General features: G+C 44.2%; 1 protein-coding gene across 3 annotated transcripts in view; it reads right to left on the bottom strand.

Annotated features, from left to right (window-relative positions):
* Nucleotides 1-19212, bottom strand: part of adka (adenosine kinase a) — a 131332-nt gene that overhangs the window by 62118 nt on the left and 50002 nt on the right. For all 3 annotated transcript variants that reach the window (XM_088634535.1, XM_088634537.1, XM_088634536.1), the window contains exons 5-6: nt 9417-9589; nt 4347-4455 (exon numbers count right to left, since the gene is read on the bottom strand). In XM_088634535.1, the coding sequence (XP_088490661.1) occupies nt 4347-4455; nt 9417-9589 (282 nt within the window). The remainder of the gene's footprint in view (nt 1-4346; nt 4456-9416; nt 9590-19212) is intronic.

The raw sequence follows: 19212 nt of genomic DNA, 5'->3' as shown, positions 1-19212 counted from the left end.
GATGCAGGATGCTGGAAGTGTAAACTGAAACACCCCCAGGAGCAAGCGGGGCAGGGAGAGGGGGCGCCCCGGCAGCCCGGAGGAGCGGCTCTTTGTCGAACGGTGTCTGCTTCGCTGGCACTGTGTTCTCTCTGCCCTCGGAGAGACGCCCCCACCCAGGCAGGGGTGCGCGTGCTGGAGCTGTCTCAGACTGCACAGGTCACACACCCATTCGCTGCGACCCCAGCATGTTGTCAGGTCCTCATTGGTCGAGTAATTAATTCAGCAAAGCTGGCACATACTTGAAAGCATCAAAAGCTCCTCTTTATATCCTTGTATCTTCAGGTCATTTAAGACCATCTGCAACAGGGCATTCCAAAGCCTTCCTAGTTTGTTTGTTTTTTTTACATTTTGTTCCCAGCTTTATACCAGTGTCTCAAGGCAGCTCCATCTTACAGTCATTTAACAGAAGCGTGCTGCTTGCAGCTTTAAGTGAATTCTTGTGCTCTATCAATTCTGTTTGGGTTAAATCAGAATCGCTATATTTGCCAGGGCCAGGGAAGATTGTGGCACAATAGGTTAATTCAAAGTGGCATCATAGAAAACGCATCTGTCAGGGGAGATCAAATTACAGGGCAAACGCTGCTCGCTGGTTAGAAAAACAAGCCAGCAGTGCACTGCGGATTACGTGCGCCAGCGTGTGTGTCTAAGGGGGCTGGGAATGAAGGCTAACTGGGCCAAGGCACTCCTTCTACCCCTTCCAATTAGAGGCAGTAATTAGAGCTGCCACTCCTGGCTTCGTTTTCCTCTCCATTACCGATCACAGAGCCGCTATCTCACATCAAGATGACCAAACACCAAGGGTTTCACATTTTAAAAATATATCTGCTTTGCATGTTTCTTTCCCTCTCGCTCTTGTTGTCGCTCACTGTGTCATGATTTGCCTCAGGACCCTGATTTCCTAGCAACAGCCTGCCACCACACATTTGGCAGAGGTTCAACATTTTCTTTGTGAAAAATGGCACTGCTGCTCTCCAGTGCTGCTGCTGCAGCGAGATTGGCTGGTGAAAGTGCTCTAATAATTCTGTTTCCCTCCAATCGCACGACAGGACAGCAGGCACCTTGAGACTTTCCGCCAAGCATCATTAATCATTGCTTTAAGGCACTTTGTTTGTAATCTGATCTAAAGATTACAGCAAAACAAGTATGTGCATACCATATAACATTTGTTTAATGAAAATCAACAGAGAAAATGCAACAACTACTACATCAGAAAGGAAATCTATGATCTCTCTTTAAAACTGGGGTGTTTTTGAGCTTCTGTCAAGGTTAGTGGAGGCTACTGTTAGAGGTGGTGTTAGCAAATGCTGAGTCCAGTGAAAGCTGCAGTATATATGAAGCACAAATGAGCCCCTTGGCACCAGATCACAGTAAATGTGTCTGTCAGACGTCCTGGAAGTAGAAAGATGTGTTTTACTGAAATGCAGCCCAACGTTCAATGTCAGAAAGGATGGTGGAATCCGTCTCTTGTTTTTAAACCTCCCAGCACTGTCACAGTTCTTTTATACCCCTGCCGAGAGCTCACTGGCTGGATCTGCCGTGTATGCTAATGCAAAGTGGAGTCTGGACAGAGACCACCCAAACTCTCAGAACAAAACCACCACTCAGGATCACAGAGCATTATTCCTGAAGTGTTCCCATCATTAGAAAATTGATTTAGCCAGCAAATGTTTTTCTTGACTCACACAGCCAGGAAAATATGGAAACTGATGATCGTGGACTCCTTCCCATGTTAAAACTGTAGTGTTAAGATCACTTTTTTAATAATTGTATTCAGTAAAAATACTTATTTTAAATCAATAGCCTCTCAGAAACGAAGTCTTAAACCATGAGGGAATACCACAGATATTTAAACCAAGAAAAGCATACGGAGAAAAAACCACAGTACCCAAGATCATTATAGTATAAATGTCCAGTGGGTTTCACCTTCTTTCCAATAAACGCCTAGACTGGTGCTTCGATTTTATTCTGGGGTGGGCATAACGCATCTTTACATAAAGGGTTGTGGGAGTATGGAACAAGGTACATACTGTTGAAGTCAATACCCTAGCTTCTTTCACTAAATGTTGGGCTGTGATCCTCAGAATAATTAGCTAATGACATACAAGCTAGATGGGCCAATTTGACTTCTCCTTTGTACCTTTTCTTATGTTATTTCTGAGTGGGTACAGGTCAGATTCCAGGCTTCATCTTGTTCTACCACAACTTTCTCTAACACTGCTTCGTGATGCAGTTTGACAATAGGTTATGATTCATAGTTAAAATGTGTTCTACATAAATAAAAAATCAGGAAAAACTAATGTAACAAAATGTAAATACATATTTAATAAAACGTGTAATCGGGCATGACCATTACTGTATTTTTTCACCGAATTACCCTTTTTGAGTTTTTAATTTAAACATTTTTGAGTTGATCTTGGTGCAAACATAACCAATATGCATCTTTAGTGAATTTTGATTATTTTCTGATGCTGCTATTGGATTTACAGACAGGATTACAATGGGCAGATGTTTTGTACAAAACTGAGTCAAATCCAAAGTTAACCCCAAACCTACAGCAGGCCAGCACCCCCTGTGCCCTGGGAACAGGAACACCAGGAACAGCTGCTCATTCTGCTGGAAAGATGAACTTTTGTAGTTTTCCTGTTGCTGCTTTTCAAAACTACAACGGGAAAAAGGTCAGTTCATTTAGAAACGGTCTAATCTCACAAAGCATAAACAAAAAACATTATTTTTGTAGGAGATGAAAATACAAAACCACGCTGTTTTGGTCCAATGTTTTGATAGGGTCTTCGGTGGGCTCTGACTGCAGCCTGTAGTTTCCTCTGCTGTGTTTAAGGCTTCATTTGACAGTTATGAATTTCTAGACTCCTACTTGGCACAGGAATCAATAAAAGCCGTGTTGAAGCCTACAGCAGTGAGCTCTAAGAGGCTGCAGGAAACATTAGCACTGTGGCCCAACAGCTGAAAGGAATAACTGTATTTTCAATGAACTCACTGGCTGGGTAATCAATTTTCACACTTCTCCACCAGCTGTTCGTTTTCAGCGGAAACTACCGCCCTGGATATAGACAGTCTAAATGCATTAAACATGCTTGTGCACTGGATATATTACACATATCTGGAGACGGTGTTATCATAGATCATAGTATTTCTTCCTGACCTATAGGAAAACAAGGTGACCCACTGGGATCTAACTGCACAGACCTCAAGCAGAAATGTTCATTTTAGCTTTACTCCTGCACAGCTGCACGCTTGGCATTCACAAATGCTTGTGTTTTCTAGCCCTGCAGTTTGTTTACTTCTTTTCGTCAATGATGACAAGACTTTCGACAAACATTGGTTTTCCCTGGGTCTCCAAAGGTACGTACCTGTCTCAACACACGCTGTGTGTGACAGTGTGTGAGATCAGAGTTGGGGGAATGGGGGTTGAGTCAATTCAAAGTAATAAAATCATTTTAAAATACTCACTGTGTCAGATTCAGCATAACAACTAGTATCCTATATGCTATAACGGGTGATTCGTCCCTTCTTGCAGAAAAGATGCGCACATCAGAACGGAAACACAAGTCAGAAATTACATCTGCCTTCATATTTGATCCTATCTTTCACCTGAGAGTGCTGGAGAGGACAGGATACTTGCAGTTACAGAATAGACGGGCCCTGACCAGCTGCTCAGCAGAACACCTGCCCTTATAGACTAATTGGGTTTTCTGACAGGGATGCTAAATGATTATACCGCATCATGGCTCTAGTCGGACCTGATTTTGATCTCCCATGACCTTTCTTCTAGAAATGTCACACCCCAGGTTCAACTCAACCCCAGCACCACAGATACTATCGTTTAATTCGCTGTTTATTAAATCCTGTTTGTACAGTCTATGGCACAGCGAATTGACAAGACAACCTCAGCACTTTCAACAGACGCCTCCAGGTTTGGGAAGGGGAAGCCCAGGTGCTGAGAAAACAGCTCTGAAGCAATAAGGGCAAACAGCACCTCGGCATAACGTCAGACCAACATCAAAGACTCCAAGAGACAGCCAATCAGAATCACTTCTGGTGCTTTTTTTTATTGGGACATTGACTATACAAAACCCCTAAGGTAAGGCAAATTTCAAAACTCCTCAACAACCTTTTCTTTCACCATGCAAAACTTCTTCACACGTTTAGGCTATATACAACAGGGCACACCTGGATAAACCCCACAGCTCAGGGGCTGCTCTGTGTGCGACGTTGTGGTTGTTTCTATTCATTGCAGCCACAGAGCAATGCAATCATCTCCTGCTGTGTCCAGACAGAGCACTTACCGCAATGTAGTAGACCTTGGCTTCCTCCACCAGCTTCCAGTTCTCCTCCAGGTCCAGGTGTTTCTCCTTCTTGTAGCAGTTTGCTGCTGCCAAGTTCGCGACCAGAGACCTGCAAGGACAACGCAACTCTTGTAAATGTTGGACGGCAGCCTTTCTCTGAATAATGACCTACATTTACTTTTAAATAAGAAAACAGCTTTGTCCAGTCATCAGTGGGCATTGATTTTATCCAGGAGCATGATCACTTTCTCATAGTACCTAGTCTGCAGTTACTCCTGTTTAAACACCTGATAAGAGTGAAGAGGTGTTAGTGGGGCCAGTAAAGGGCGCTCACCCTGCAGTCTGTGTGGGTCCTAATGGCCCAATCTAGTGATGGGAACACTATAAACACTATAAAACGGCGCCCGTCTTTCGGATAAGACATAAAACAGAGGTCCTGACTCCCTGTGGTCATTAAAAATCCCAGAGTGTTCCTCAAATGAGTAGGGGTGTTACTGGCCAACTTTCCCATTGGCCTTTACCAATCATGGCCTCCTAACAATCCCCATCTATGAATTGGCTTCATCACTCTGTTCTCCTCCCCACTGAGAGCTGGTGTGTGGTGAATGTTCTGGCGCACTATGGCTGCCGTCCCATCATCCGGGTGGATGCTGCACATTGGTGGTGATGGGGGTGAGTCCTCATTACCTGTAAAGTGCTTTGAATGGAGTGTCCAGAAAAGCACTTTATTATTATTATTATTATTATTATTATGGGCTTTTCAATGTCCACTGTGTTACTATTTACTCTAGGCCCACCACATAAACTGTAAGAAACCGACAGGAGAAAAGTCTGTGCGGTTTTCCGTTTTCTTTTACCGGAACAGCCTCTTACACTGCCAGCAGAGCCACAGCGGGCATTCAGCATCATCCCAGGATAGACTCTCAGTGGAGCTTGGTGGTGGCACCAGGGTCAGGACTACCGTTTCTGAAAGACGCAATGCACTAACAGAAAATGTAGCTCCATGCAGACACAGAGGTTTCAGAATTACTGATCCTGAGAAAGCCACATCCTTCACGTTAAAGAGCAATTTTAAGCATAAAGAAAGAGTTCAAAATTAGGTTTGCCCACCTTATACTTGAATGTTTTATCTACACACTAAATCCGGAATAAAAGACAGGCATCAATCCCAAGGTTCTGTGTTAAATAAAGTTTATGGTCTGTGCTGTGGCATGGCAATAAGCACTTACAGCAGAGGGCAGATACTATGGCCCGAATACTGTACGCACCTGCCACCCCTGTAAGACTGAAATGAACAGCTAGGGATGTGAAAAAAACTACATTCCCCAGCATTCCCTAGAGTTCCCACCAGGCCAAAGACCTGGATTTTAATTGGACACACCTGCAGCTGATAAAGGGCTGCAGGTGTATAAAAAAGGAAAGGTAGCTCTGGGAAATAGACAGAAATTAGACAAAAAAAATAAAGAAAATATATCCGTCTGAGTTTACTTCTGGAAGGAAAAAGGAGGTTTTCGATATTAAAGGACAAGACATTGTTTTGTTTGTTCACTGGCAAATGGACCTAGCTGTCCAGTGTGTGGACAGCTGGTGACGGACCGCTCTGTCATTCCTACTGAGTGGAACTAGGCTCTTCTTTGTTTGGATATTTTTGTCTTGATTTGCCTTGGTTTAAGTATGAAGCTTCCTACCCAGCAGTATGAAATAAAAGCTCCAAACGCACTCTGTTTCAGACACCAATTTGCTTTGCCTGACTATCTGTAATATTGGAAGGCTGTGTTCTAGGTCCCAAGCTCGGTAAGGAAGGCCAAAGGGTCCTGGTTGCGATTCTGGCCGGTCTGTGTGGATTTTGCATATTCTCCCTGTGTTTCTGTGGATTTTCACCTGGATCCAACCTCCCAAAACAAGGCCAGGTCCGATTGTCTACGGAAAGCTGGCCTTACAAGCAGTGGCATTCTCTCAGTCTTCACTGTGGCTTGTGCTTTCAGGGTAAACCTTCTGATCATGAATACACCTATCCCATACACCACAGAACATACTAAATTACCATCTGTTTTTCACCAGCTAAACACTCAGAACACAGCTACACCACTGCCGAGACTGCCGGGAATGTGGCATTTTCAGAAAATGAAAACATTCGCCTTGTCTATCTTGTCGCTTTTGTACTAATGTAACGGTGAGCATCAAGGGGCGCTCACAATCTGACAGTGCAATACAGTTAATTAGCTGAATGCAATAACTTGAAATAGATTGACTGCCGACTATCGCAACATGACCAAGCTAAAACAAACCACTGATATTTACCAGTGAGCCCTTTTGCCAGTGTTACAGTAACTTGTGTGGCTATAAAAAATAAGTGTTAATTTTTTTTTCCCCCACAAAGAAAATATACGTTTAGCAAGCTTCAGTGAAATTGCCAAAAGCTCCACTTTATTTTTCTTTTCACAAAAAGTCATTCCCCATTAGTTCCTGGGTCCACACAGGGACGGACAACTCCAGATCCCCTACCTGGAGCTGCTCTGACTGGAGGCTCTTCGGGGGGCAGGAGAAGGAGGGGGTTGACCTCAGTCGTTTTGCTTTCTTATCTGTACAAAAGCACATCTTATCGTGGGGGCCCTCACATTTTGGGTTCTTTACACTTCCTGCCAAAACTTCTGACCCCTGCTCTGCCTGATGAACAGCTATTAAAAGCACGGGGAGTCCCCTAGAGCTGTGTCTGACCTTTCAGGCGTATTCCTGTGCCTCAGCTACTGTTCATCTCTTAATATATTCAGGCCAGTCTTTACAGCCTTGCTGAGACGCCACTGACTGACATCTTCAGTGGAAGCAGATTAAGGCTTTGTGCTGCAGACCCTTCAGAAGGGCTATTGATCCTCAAATGGGCTGTCAATGAGGAACAGAATGAACAAGGTGTATTATAAAATGCTTTGTGACCTCTCTGCCTTCATCTGCACCAGGAACAGGCAGAGAAATATGCCCGACAACTGAAAACCATAAATCAGGAGACGAGTTTGGAAGCTCTGCATTAAAAAGAACAACAATTTCTACATCTACACATACGCAAAGAGCATTGTTCAAATCCTGACTCATGCCTGCATTACGTGAACTGTAAGGTGCTGCAAGCACTAAGAGGAGCAAAGAAATCAATATTTTTTCTGTTTCATGCAATGTCTATAAAACCAATACATAAACTCAAGATTCTGAATCTATCAATCTGTAATTTATTAAAAAAGACGTCCATCATGAAAGAAGGAGCTGTTTTATTTTAGCTTCTGCATTCCAGATAGATATTTGAAACAGTATTAAAGCATAAAAATGCATTCATCTCAATGTGGTCTTTGATCATCATGAACATTTCCTGTTTTCAGATAATGGCATTCATATAGTGTGGGCTGTGCCTCATAAAGTGTGTGAAAAAGACTTAAGTGGAAGATAGATTTATAACCACTCTATTAATACTCTATTAATATCACAATCTGGTGATAAACAGATAAAAACGGTATTAAATTTATGACGAGGGTAGAGAGAAGAAGTACATTAGCCAGTACAGCAAACATGCTACACTGAAATTCATTTCTTGGAACTGAAAGAATTTTACAACTGCATAATTTATGATTTAGAAGAAACTGCTAAGGGAGCTGGAGTTCAAACTAATTTTCAAAGATAAGAGGTGCCTTTCATCTTTCCTTTCCAATTTTTTGGTTTTAAAGACATATTTAATGTTTTGAACTACTGGAAGATGAGTAAAGGGGTGTCCTGTGAGAGAGAACGTCTGTAAACACCTCTAAAGTGCTGTCATAGAAATGCTACTGGAAGCTGTAGTTACAAGGTAGTAGCAAAGCTGTCAAAAGATGTCTAAAACATGAAAAACAGCTTTAAAACAGATTTTCTTCCTTTCTTTAATTCTTGCTAACTGTCAACTGAATTTTTTCCCCTCATTTTCTAAATTCTTGAGAGATTGTTTACAAGACTTTGGAAGGTTTTCCCCCTTTCAGATTTTTTATTTGAAACTTTCACAGTGAATTTTCCGTTCCGCAGACCAGCTTCAAATCTTTTGCATATTACGGTACCTGTATCGGCAATCTGGCTAAAAGCTATCAATGAAATATTAATGAGAAAGGCAGTGATATTAAAACCAGTGATGGGCATGATACGACGAGGCCCAGTCCGAAATAATTTTTCACCTCTAGAGACATATTCAGAAAGCTTTTCCTTTTTATACCTATATAAAATATCTGGGGATCACCTGGTCTTACTCCAACAATCCTCATAGCAGCACCGAATTCTGAGAACTGCACATGCTTCCCTCTGAAAGCAACATTCACTTTGCAAAATCACTCAAGAAGAGCAGAAGAAGAAGAAGAAAGGTGACAATCAGGAAGAGGCTTTTGGTTCAAGTAGCCCGTTTGGCTGCTAACCGCTAATTGATCTAGGATCTTTCCCAGCTGCTTCTTGAAAGAAGATGGGCTATCGGCTTCAACAACGTGTTTGGACAGCCTGTCCCCACTCCCACAAACCTGTGTGTGTTATTCAGCATCCTCAGGCTACCCTGGCTCACACCAGCTGTGCAATTCCTCCTGCCCTTTCTGACTCAAACTGGTGACATTCTGACCATAGGGTCTACCTCTCTTGGCCTGATTCTTAAGATCTGTATGATGACTTGTTTCAGCCATGTTGTCACTTCACAAATAACATTTAACAATGATTTACGGATTGAAAAATACGTTCAGACTGCTGCAAACGTCTCCAATTACAAACACTGTTTCCTGCGGCTCAGGATGAATTCACTGCAACAGAATTTGAATGACCAGCTGTCAACATGCTATTGCACTGTCTCTTGGTGATACACTGGCAAACCGAACCAGATTCGGACAAAACCAACTCTAAATGTGTTAAGTTTGGGGCGTGCTTCCGGTCTTGAACCATTTTTATCTGACATCAGAGTGCAACAGCATTGCTTTTAAATCTCTCGGCAAAAAGAAGTTTATTAGCAGCCCAGGAAATGCCTGAGAACAGAAATCCCGGCACATCCTGAGGAAACAAGAAGGGCGCTCCCCCGGACAGCCGGCTGACCTGTTGTCGCCAGTGATGCAGGCTGCACAAGTTCCTGTCGGCTCCTCGCTCTGCTCGTAGTAGTGAGCGTCGACGTGGGCTTCCTCGGCTTTCCTCTTCAGGATCTCGCCGAACTTATCCGTGCCGATGCAGCCGAAGAACGTCGCCACCTTGTGAGGCTGCTGGATCATCCACTGGGGAGAGAACAACAGGAAAGACAATCAGCTCGGTGCGCAACATCTGCACCCCGAGAGTGTCCAACAGGCACTGGATGCAGACCTGCACACCAGGGCTACGCCTCCAGAGCCAAGCATTACAACAACACTCCTACAATCTATTTCACTCCCTTGCTCCTTCTTGGAGAAAGACCCGGCTACCTATCTCAGCAAGGGGCTGGGGAAGATTCAAGCACCTCCACATCAAACATTTTCAAGACAAGAACAAAACGTTGTCCTGTTCCAGCTTACACAAGGAACAGTGTAGCTGATCCTGCTTTAAACAGGATGATGAAAAGGCCTTTTCAGAGCTGAGTGCACATGGGTTTAACCTTCTAAGATTTATTGTTGCACATGATGCTATGTTTGCTTGTATTACTGCAACCTTGCGCATGTTCCTGACAGGGCCCCCTTGTGACAAAGACGTTGCCTCTTCCTAGAGTGACCTGCATATACGTGGAATTAATCATCTCGCACAAACCAGAGCTGCTACATCTCTATAAAAAGGTTTGCACAGTACACATAAATTCTCCCTGTTTATTCCACACTGAAGAAATATGAGACAATGCAAACCGTTGCTATTTTCATTACATCCATCTGACACGATGGCCTTGGTTTCATTCTGCAGCTGCATTAGAGAGAAGGCCCCTGAGCTGAGGGAGTAAAGACACTGGGCCTACAGTCTCTCTTGGAGCCCTACAGAAAGCAAGACCACTGCAACTAAGACGCATCTGCTTAGTGACCAGTTCCCACCGAGCTCACACCGAGGCCTCAAGCAGAGCCAAGATCCGAAAAAAAAAAAACCAAGACCGCAAAGGCTCACAGGTAAGGACTAATTTAGGGTTGAGGACTTCTGGATTTCCCAGCTCATTTCAAGAATGAAATAAGCATGAACAAGAGCCATAGAAGAAACATCGGTATGGTCTGATTTTCAAAGATGAGAGAGAAAAGAAATGAAACTGGTGGTGGAGACATCGGATGTTCGCACTGGCGTTTAAATGATTTTAAAACGCAGGTGTACCTCTCCTGCCCAGTGCAGAGATAACCCATTGAAGTCATTATAAAATCATGCAATTATGATAAGTAAGCTCTCTTTCTCAAGCTACTGTACGAGTAAGGAGTTCTGTCAATTAATTTCCATCCTGGAACCCCGCTGACAAGCGCTTTCCAATTGTGATTTGAATAAAAGATAATACCTCCATTACTACCAGGCACTATCTATGGGTTATGGAAAGGTCAAGCAACCCAGCAATGGAAATTCATGCTTAGTCACATCCCAATTATCCAGCAGTGCCAGACACACACAAATTGACAAATGCACATCAAGATGCTTCATTACAGTGGAACGGAGGACTGAAATTAAGCAGCAGGCAGGACACTGCGAGAGATTTCGCCCCAGGCAGCAGATAAAACAGCACAGCCAAAGCAAAAGCTATTCCGGAATTCAGAAAAATAAAAAATAAAAATCAGAAAAGGGGGCACGCAAGTGCGGGAACTCCACGGAGCAGGGTACAAGAAACGCACGCGGAATGGTCTGTTTTCCCCCATCTCACTGAGGAGAACAGTAAAAGGTGCTACGGATTATTTCAAATGAATAACCATTATTTTAAGCAGTGAATGATGCCTTTGACTTCACCTTATTACAAACAGACTGCCCGGTGGTCCTGGACACCCTGTGGAGCCAGTGTGTGTCCGGGCAATAACTGGGGGCAGTAAGTGACCGTTTTCAGTCTCTTTTGAGCTTTTCGGCTGTTGTTCTGACATACTAAATACCGTCACTGCCGCTGTTTTGTTTTCAGCTCATCCATACCATATAGCAAAGCAAAAAAAATGGAAACTCGCAAGCAGACCTTTTCAAATCTGGAATATCCATTCCTTCCCTCCTTTTCCAATAACCGCTTTATCCCTCGAGGAGCCGGAGCCCAACCCTGAACTTTTGAGAAATGAAAAAATATAACAGCTGGGCAGTACCTCCTCCCATACAAAGCAAGAATAAATGTCCTGCTGTGGACAGCGAATCACGCTGCTCCTGAAGGATGACAATCCCTTGTCTCATGCAGCACTTCTTTTGCCTGATAAATTGAGTTGTTTGTATCTTAAGCATTAGAGTAATTGCATTGGTACCCTACGCAACAGGTTAGTCAGATTGATTCACCTTTGACATGTCATAACAATTTAATACTGTTTAGCTTAGCGAGTCCATTCATAAATAAGGGCTATAAAAAGCCCTTAACCTGAAAAGCTCTTATAACCAGCAGAGTCCTTAGGGGATTAGAAGTCTCTGCAGCAGATGATGGCAACATTAATTACAGGCTTATCAACCTGGCAAAATTCAATACAGACTATTTTTAGGAGGCTGAAATAACTCTCTGAAGGCTGAACCCAAAGAGGGTATGAAAAATCTATTCTGCTCTTTTAGCTCCACATTGTACTAACACTACCAATTCAGGGAGAAAAAAAAGCTAAACGTCTGCCCATCAATACCTGTCAGTAGTGACATCAAAAACCAGAAGGCAAAGGGCTTGTCAGAGCGTATTGACGATGATGAGCCGTGGCAGGCTCTATTAAACCACTCTTTCCTGCAAAGTGCCAGTGATCAAAGAGAGAGGGCTGAGTATTTTTCACTCAATCAGGTAACAAGCTCTTTTTTTCTCCGGCTGAAGCCTCTGGTCGATGCCTTCTATCACTCCGATGTCATGCACAGTTAAGGTTCCAGGGCATGGCATGAATTAGGCTAGCTCCCGCTGTCCAGAGGGGCTCGCTCCCGCTGTCCAGAGGGGCTCGCTCCCGCTGTCCAGAGGGGCTCGCTCCTATTGTCCAGAAGGGCTTGCTCCTATTGTCCAGAAGGGCTAGCTCCCGCTGTCCAGAGGGGCTCGCTCCCGCTGTCCAGAGGGGCTCGCTCCCGCTGTCCAGAGGGGCTCGCTCCCGCTGTCCAGAGGGGCTCGCTCCCGCTGTCCAGAGGGGCTCGCTCCTATTGTCCAGAAGAGCTCGCTCCTATTGTCCAGAAGAGCTCGCTCCTATTGTCCAGAAGGGCTCGCTCATGTGGCACTGGGTTTTGCTCTGAGAGAGCACAGTTAAAGGTGCTATCCCAATGTTCTTCTTGTTTTGCCCATTTCGGTCACCACCTGTCACTGCTGGTCGCCCTCATTTCTCCAGGCTGCACTATTTCAAAGTGAAAGCCCACCAACATGACAGGGCCCTGAGCAGGAAGAGCAAACCCCTTAACGAACAATGACTGCATGAGCTGAGGGCTGTCAGAAGCACGGCCTGTCCAATACAGAGGTGATCGGCTGCTGCTACCTTTCAAGCATACTTGATGTCTGGAAATACAATACAGGCAGTAAAATATGAAACCAGACAGGACTCCAATAGCTCAGATTTAAAAAGCTTGCAGTGAGTAGGGTTTTGAGTAGAGTATGGCTGAAAAGATACTTTTGAACTCTTGAGGGATCGTTTTAGATTGAGGAATGTTCTAAAAAATATCTGAGTACAACTCTAATGCGGGATTCCTATTGTCCTTCATCGGACGTGGTACAAGGAAAAATCCCACTCGTATAAGCAATTACTGGGCTTTCAGATTCCAAAAGGTGAGAAAGGCTCTTGGTGTCTCTAAATTGTCTTTATCATGCCACTGGCAACTTGCACTGGCCTTGTGTCTCTTAGGAATCTACACCGTGTGGGGACACAGCAGTGAATTCACATTCCACCCAGGAAAGAAAACGCCAAACAGCTGCTCTTGGCCTCTCAGGAAAGACGGGTGTGATAAAAATCTGGAAACCTGGCCAGGTGAAGTGAAGCGGGACTGGTTCCAGAGTGAGGTACATGACACCAGTAGAGTCTTTATCTCCAGTGCTCTGAAGCTCCACTCTCTAAGCACACCGGAATCTCCTGCAGCATCGCGGTTTGTGAAGAAACCAGAAGGGTATTGCAATCTCAAGGCGCCAGGTTTATCTTAAAAGGAAACACCCAGATTCCCTCAGCGCTAAAACATGCTAGTCATGCTGCTGTTTCCTTTCTCCCCTGGGAGAAGACTTATTTACAGGATAAACACGATGATACTTTCTAAACTAGAATCTGATCCCCATGGCACAGTCACAAGGGGGTCATTCTTACTCAGAAGAACCCATGGGGAAATTAAAATCTGCAAAACCACATTGAAAGCCTGAGCCGTTCAAATATTTCCCTGGCAAGATCACATGGGAATAAACAGACCTTCTGTCAGTTTAACATTCCAAGGCTTTATAAAATCGAAACTGATTTATCACTAGTATTAACTTATCATAAAAAGGAGTATTATATTTTCCAAGCTGCCCTGTAAAGTACAGGGAAATGGCTGAAGGCTTTCGAAAGTAATGCTCCTAATCCAGTGTCAGGCGCTGGCGCCCAGCTGGCGGAGACGGTGTGTCGCTCGCAGAGGCGCTGCGCTGCAGGTGGGTCTGCGTCGGGCTTCGGGCAGACCCGGCACTGAGCTTTGATCTTCTGCAAACAGCAGACAAGCTGGGAACACCTCTCTCTGTTTTCAGAGGGCGCCCTCTGCTGGCGGGGCAGGTGGCATGACCCAGCCGAGCTGCTCTTTCAGGTCCAGCCCGACTGGCCAGTCTTTCTATCTTTACAGTGGCCCTGTTCTTCATCTCCCAGAGCTCATCTTCATTCGCCCAGGTCCTAGACTATTACCCATCCCAGCCACTAAGAGTCCACATGTGACGTCTACGCATAAAACGGATACTATTTGTTATTTTTTCACGCGTGCTTTTACAAATAAAAACCAACCCGAACCATCACATTCAAAACGGCTTTCACTCGCTTGCTGGATGCCAGACCAAAACGCTGACTTTCTTTGTTCACGGCGAATACGAAGACCGAGCAACAGAAGATCCATTGCTGTTATGAGCTTATTTGGATCTGACAGCCCAAAGTTAGACAAGATGCAAATATCTGTTATTACCTGGAACATGTTCATTTCAGCATTATATGCAGTACACTCACACACACTCCTTCCTGCCGGCACTGATATTTGATCAAGTTACCAAAATGCAAGCCTGCAGTGCCGCTTTTCCGCTTACACAGTCCACCCCTGTCAAAGTATCTTGTTCATAGATGCCTAGGCTGCTCCGCAGGTAAGCAAAATAAAGCTCTTCACTTCTCAATGACCCCCATAGAAGAGCCATTCAATAGTTCGGCGGGCAGGCGAGAAGGCTGGGAGAAGTTGCTGGAGGGCAGGTCAGCCTTAGGAGAGATCAGCCACAAAAGGGCTGGGTGTCTGCAGCACTGGGACAGACAGGGACCGGCCTTTTCCCTTGCAATTCCACACTGCCGCAGCAGAAAAACCGCAGCTGGTGGAAGTATAGACAAGACAGGGCAGGGCTCAGCACCCTGAGGCTTTCAAATGCCCGAGAAGCAAACAACATTCATTTTAACACAATTTTCTTCTAGCCTTTTGTCTTCTACCAATTCTTCTCGGTAAGAAATACTGCACAATGTTCCAAAATGCTACTGTATATTCTAATTAATCAGGCTGATATAACGATTGTTCTACAACAAAGCTATAATCCTCTTGTCTAAAACAAATAATAAAATAAAACAAGCTGAAGTGGCTTTCACAAAAACAAAACCTAACAGCATATTCTGAATGGCATAAAGATCACTGTATTTTAAAAGGAATGACCCAGGTTTTGATTTTGAAACTTTGCAGCCTTGGAATAGCAGCAGAGAGGTACAGGAGATCCTAGCGGTCAGCCCCGCACAGCTGAAAGATCTGCAGGGAGAACAGGTGGAAACAAGACAAAGGAGAAGAACAAGGGGCTGGAAGCAGACGATCTGGAATGACTTGTGACGGTCAAGCTCATCGGAACAAGACACTCATTTACAAAGTTTGTTTTCTTTTCATGAGTCTGAAACTACCGTGGAAGTGGGCCTTAAAACTGCAGCCATCCGAACTAACTGCAGTGAGACCAAGATACCAGGGAACTGTTTTGATTTATCATTCTGATAACCTTCCAGATTCCTTCAGCGAGTGCCAAGAGCAGAGCACTGTAGTCAGTTATATTTCATTAATCTCCATAGAAACAGCCAGGATAAATAATGCCTACATGCCCGTGAAAAATAAGGGTGTTATTACAAAACCATAAAGAACACCCGATGCATCATCATTTAAGAGGATAATCACAAACAGACACAATGTTTCAGTATGTGAAAACCTTCCCAATGAGACTGAACAGCTGTGAAAAGCCTACAGCAGGATAATCTGGGTCCTAAAGCTGGAGAGAACCTGAATGATCGTAGTCCTGTGGCTCACTGGCCCTCAGTGGGCCACTGACACTTGGCAAAAATTTGCAGCAGTTACTGATTTCGTACCGGCACTTGAAAAAGAAAGTGCCGGGTGTACGAGTGGAGCATTGTGCAGTTGAACAGGCTACCCAGCCACGGCACTGAAGATAATACCCTGGCTTCTTTTAAGAAAGGGCTGGGTGAGAGCCTCCAATCAGACTGGTGCTGCTTCTTTACACAAAGGGGTGGGGAGCATGGAACAGGCTGGCTGCTGCTAGACCCACTGAACTCTGTGTGACAGCATGGTGACAAAGCCACTGTAAAAGCAAGAGTCCTCTCAACAGCTCCTGCAAGAACAGTAGGGAAAGCTCACAATGGGTGCTCAGAAGCAAGCCACCGACAGTTATTCATGTAATCCTCCAGAGTGCACAAGACTAAATAGCAGTAATGCGATTTTATGTTGTGATAATATGTAATAACGTACACTAGTCATGAAGTGCATTTTAAGCTGTTTTCTCCTAAACTGCTGTATACAATCCGCAATCCCAGGACTTCCAAGTGTTACTGTTTGGGACAGCAAGAGTGTTGCACTGCTCTTTTCTGAAGAATTATTCCGTACATTTCGGAATTTAACACTCACAAAGAAAAAAGACCAAGGGGGCTGCGTTCCCGCCAGTCATGTTCAATTTGCACTGTCTTGACCTCGAAACACTAATGGAACCATAAAATCCAGATCTCAGAGCAGCTGGAACAATACTTCATCCCTGAATGTTTAACTCTTACATGTTTTCAAGTAAAAAGGAGCAGCTCAGAATGAGACGCAAAGATGCAAACTGCACATAACGTCTATCAAACACCCCCCGCAGATGTGAATTCCTGGCAGGTCCAGAGCCTTGTCTTGTTTCAGAAGATCCAGGAGAAGCTACAATCCCACAAACCAAACACCGCTTCAGAGTCTGGCTCCCCTCAGTCCGATGAGGACTACTGTTCTTGCGTTCTTGCATTCAGTCCCACTAACTGCATCTCTAAGACAATGTGCACAGGACTACTTTTACAATGTGTGAAGTTGTTGCAGGCCTGAACCATCAGAAACAAAATGAATCAAAACCTTCCTCACAACTGAACAGCTCAAACATGGCATCTTGTTTACTTCCTTATTCCTTACTTCCTGGAATTAATCCAAACGAAAGACTCTTTTCACACAAAGCAATGATGGGCTTTACAGCAAAGCAGCCGTTGCCACAGCTAAACTCTTAAATTGTCAAACAAAATATTTTTGTGCTTTCTGGGAAGCAGTAATTATCTCGATCTGACCACCTGAACCAGACTGGCACAGGCTCCTTCACTCAGAAGTAAACACGTGCACTTTAAAAGCTTGAGAGGGGTAGATTTTTAAAACCAGACAAAATTACGGTCAAGACAAGAAAAATATTAACGAACAGACTGGATCAAAAAATTAGAACTCAGATTAACCTGCCCAATAAAAATATTCATCAGAAAATGTTTCAGTGCACTGTAGGATAAAGAAAATCCTGAGGACTGTCACAGATGGATTTTCTACATCCATAAAAATGTCTTTCAGAATTCTCACGACTGCCAAGCACAACACCTTCTGTTCCAAAAACCTTATATCCTGTAAATGCTTAACTGTGCCTTGAGTTTCTAGACACAGCAGAATGTTAATAGGGTCAGACTTGGGAGTGTACACTACAGTTAAATCCATCTGAAAAGCAAAATGTGAATTCTATTTAGTAATAGCTCCCAAAGTCCCTCTCTGCTATGGGCCAAATGGAGCTCTCCCTCAGCCAAGTCCTGCATCGGGTTTCACCCAAAAAACGTTCAGCGTTTTTATGTATAGCACACATTTCACTAAAGAATAACCATATGAAAACAATTCAGCCCTCTCGTCTCATGGGCTCGTCTTGATTTATCATGTTGTGTCACCTGAAAGAATTCTAGACACAGCTGCCATAAGGAAAAGATCCCACTTCAGTCCCACGTTGCCCAAACACTCTTCGGAGTACTACATTCCACAAGATATGTGCTCACTGCTGTAAAAAAATGCATCCTGGAGTACAAGGGAGGCACTGACATCTCTCTCCGTGATTTTGATGAAAAAGACACTTTGGATGAATGAGAGCTTTTTCCTTTGAGGCTGGTGCTAACCGATTTGTGTTCCACTTCCTGGTCTTTAGCTTCTTATTAGCTTTGGCACCCCGGGCAAAGCTCCATTCGGCAAACATGTGCCTGAAGGATCCTTCCCTGTGCAGGAGGAGGGCACTATCAGCCTTGCGCCCGGCACACAGCCCTGGAGACCCTCCTTCTGAAGCCCTGACAGCGAACATGCCCAGTTACAGTGCCCGTAACCCTGCAGTGTGTTTGTGCAGCTCGAGCTGCCTTCAGCTGACAGAGGGGGAAGATTCAAGACACCTTAATCCTCTCAGAGTGTTTTGTGCAAATTCAAGCACACCTTCAGAACCTTTGAAAACCCCCAGCGAGCACTTCTTTTCTCACTGTAAAAGAGCTGATTTAAAATGTTTCCTTCAAAGATCTAAAACCAGCGGCAAGAGCTGTGTAAACTTAAATAACATATTTAACATGTTCCACATCTATTAGAAGAATGAACCCAGAGAATCGGCTGCAAAGGTAAAATGCCATCTCCCTAACATACCATGTGACTCTACAGGAACTTCCTTCCCATACAGAATGGACATTATCAAATGCTTTTATGCGATTCTCATTTAAGTCGGCCTCAACCCAAGCCAAGCTCCCCCCCACGGGAGCTGGAAAGACTTAAATGATGCTAAAAACACACCTTCGGGATTCACAACCAACAGTAATGGATCAAGTTTGCGGTTTTGTCTAGTTTTACAAACTTAAATTATACCCTCTTCAGCACGGTCCACTTTAACCTTTGGTAAAGTGCTCTTGGATTACAGCACTGTGCATGTCTTTGAAACAAGCAGATTAATATTTACAGCCTGCAGGAGAGCATCACTGTCTTTCAGCAACTGAGACGGAGCCCACAGACAAGTTTACACAACTGCTGTTTGATGTGCAATCATGTGGCCAGGCTTTCCTTTCATGAAACCTAGTCCTCGTTTCCCCACATTTAACATAAAAGAAAAGGATTAGGGCAGGCTGTGACCGAGACAGGAGAACGCATTTACAGCTGACCCACATTATTTTAAGCGGTAAACAGCTTTCTTTACCTTAAGTGCATTGCTGGCCTTCGGCAATTACCAACCTGCACAGTTTATATAGAATGAATGTGTTAATGAACAAGCATCCCCTGTACAGCTACTTCTAGTGTGTTTTACTGAAACACCAAGCAG

Source organism: Lepisosteus platostomus, chromosome 6, assembly GCF_059453375.1.
Source record: "Lepisosteus platostomus isolate fLepPlt1 chromosome 6, fLepPlt1.hap1, whole genome shotgun sequence".
Lineage (NCBI taxonomy): Eukaryota > Metazoa > Chordata > Actinopteri > Semionotiformes > Lepisosteidae > Lepisosteus > Lepisosteus platostomus.
Note: the sequence above shows the minus strand (reverse complement) of the source record. Positions and strands in the feature narration are given on the sequence as shown.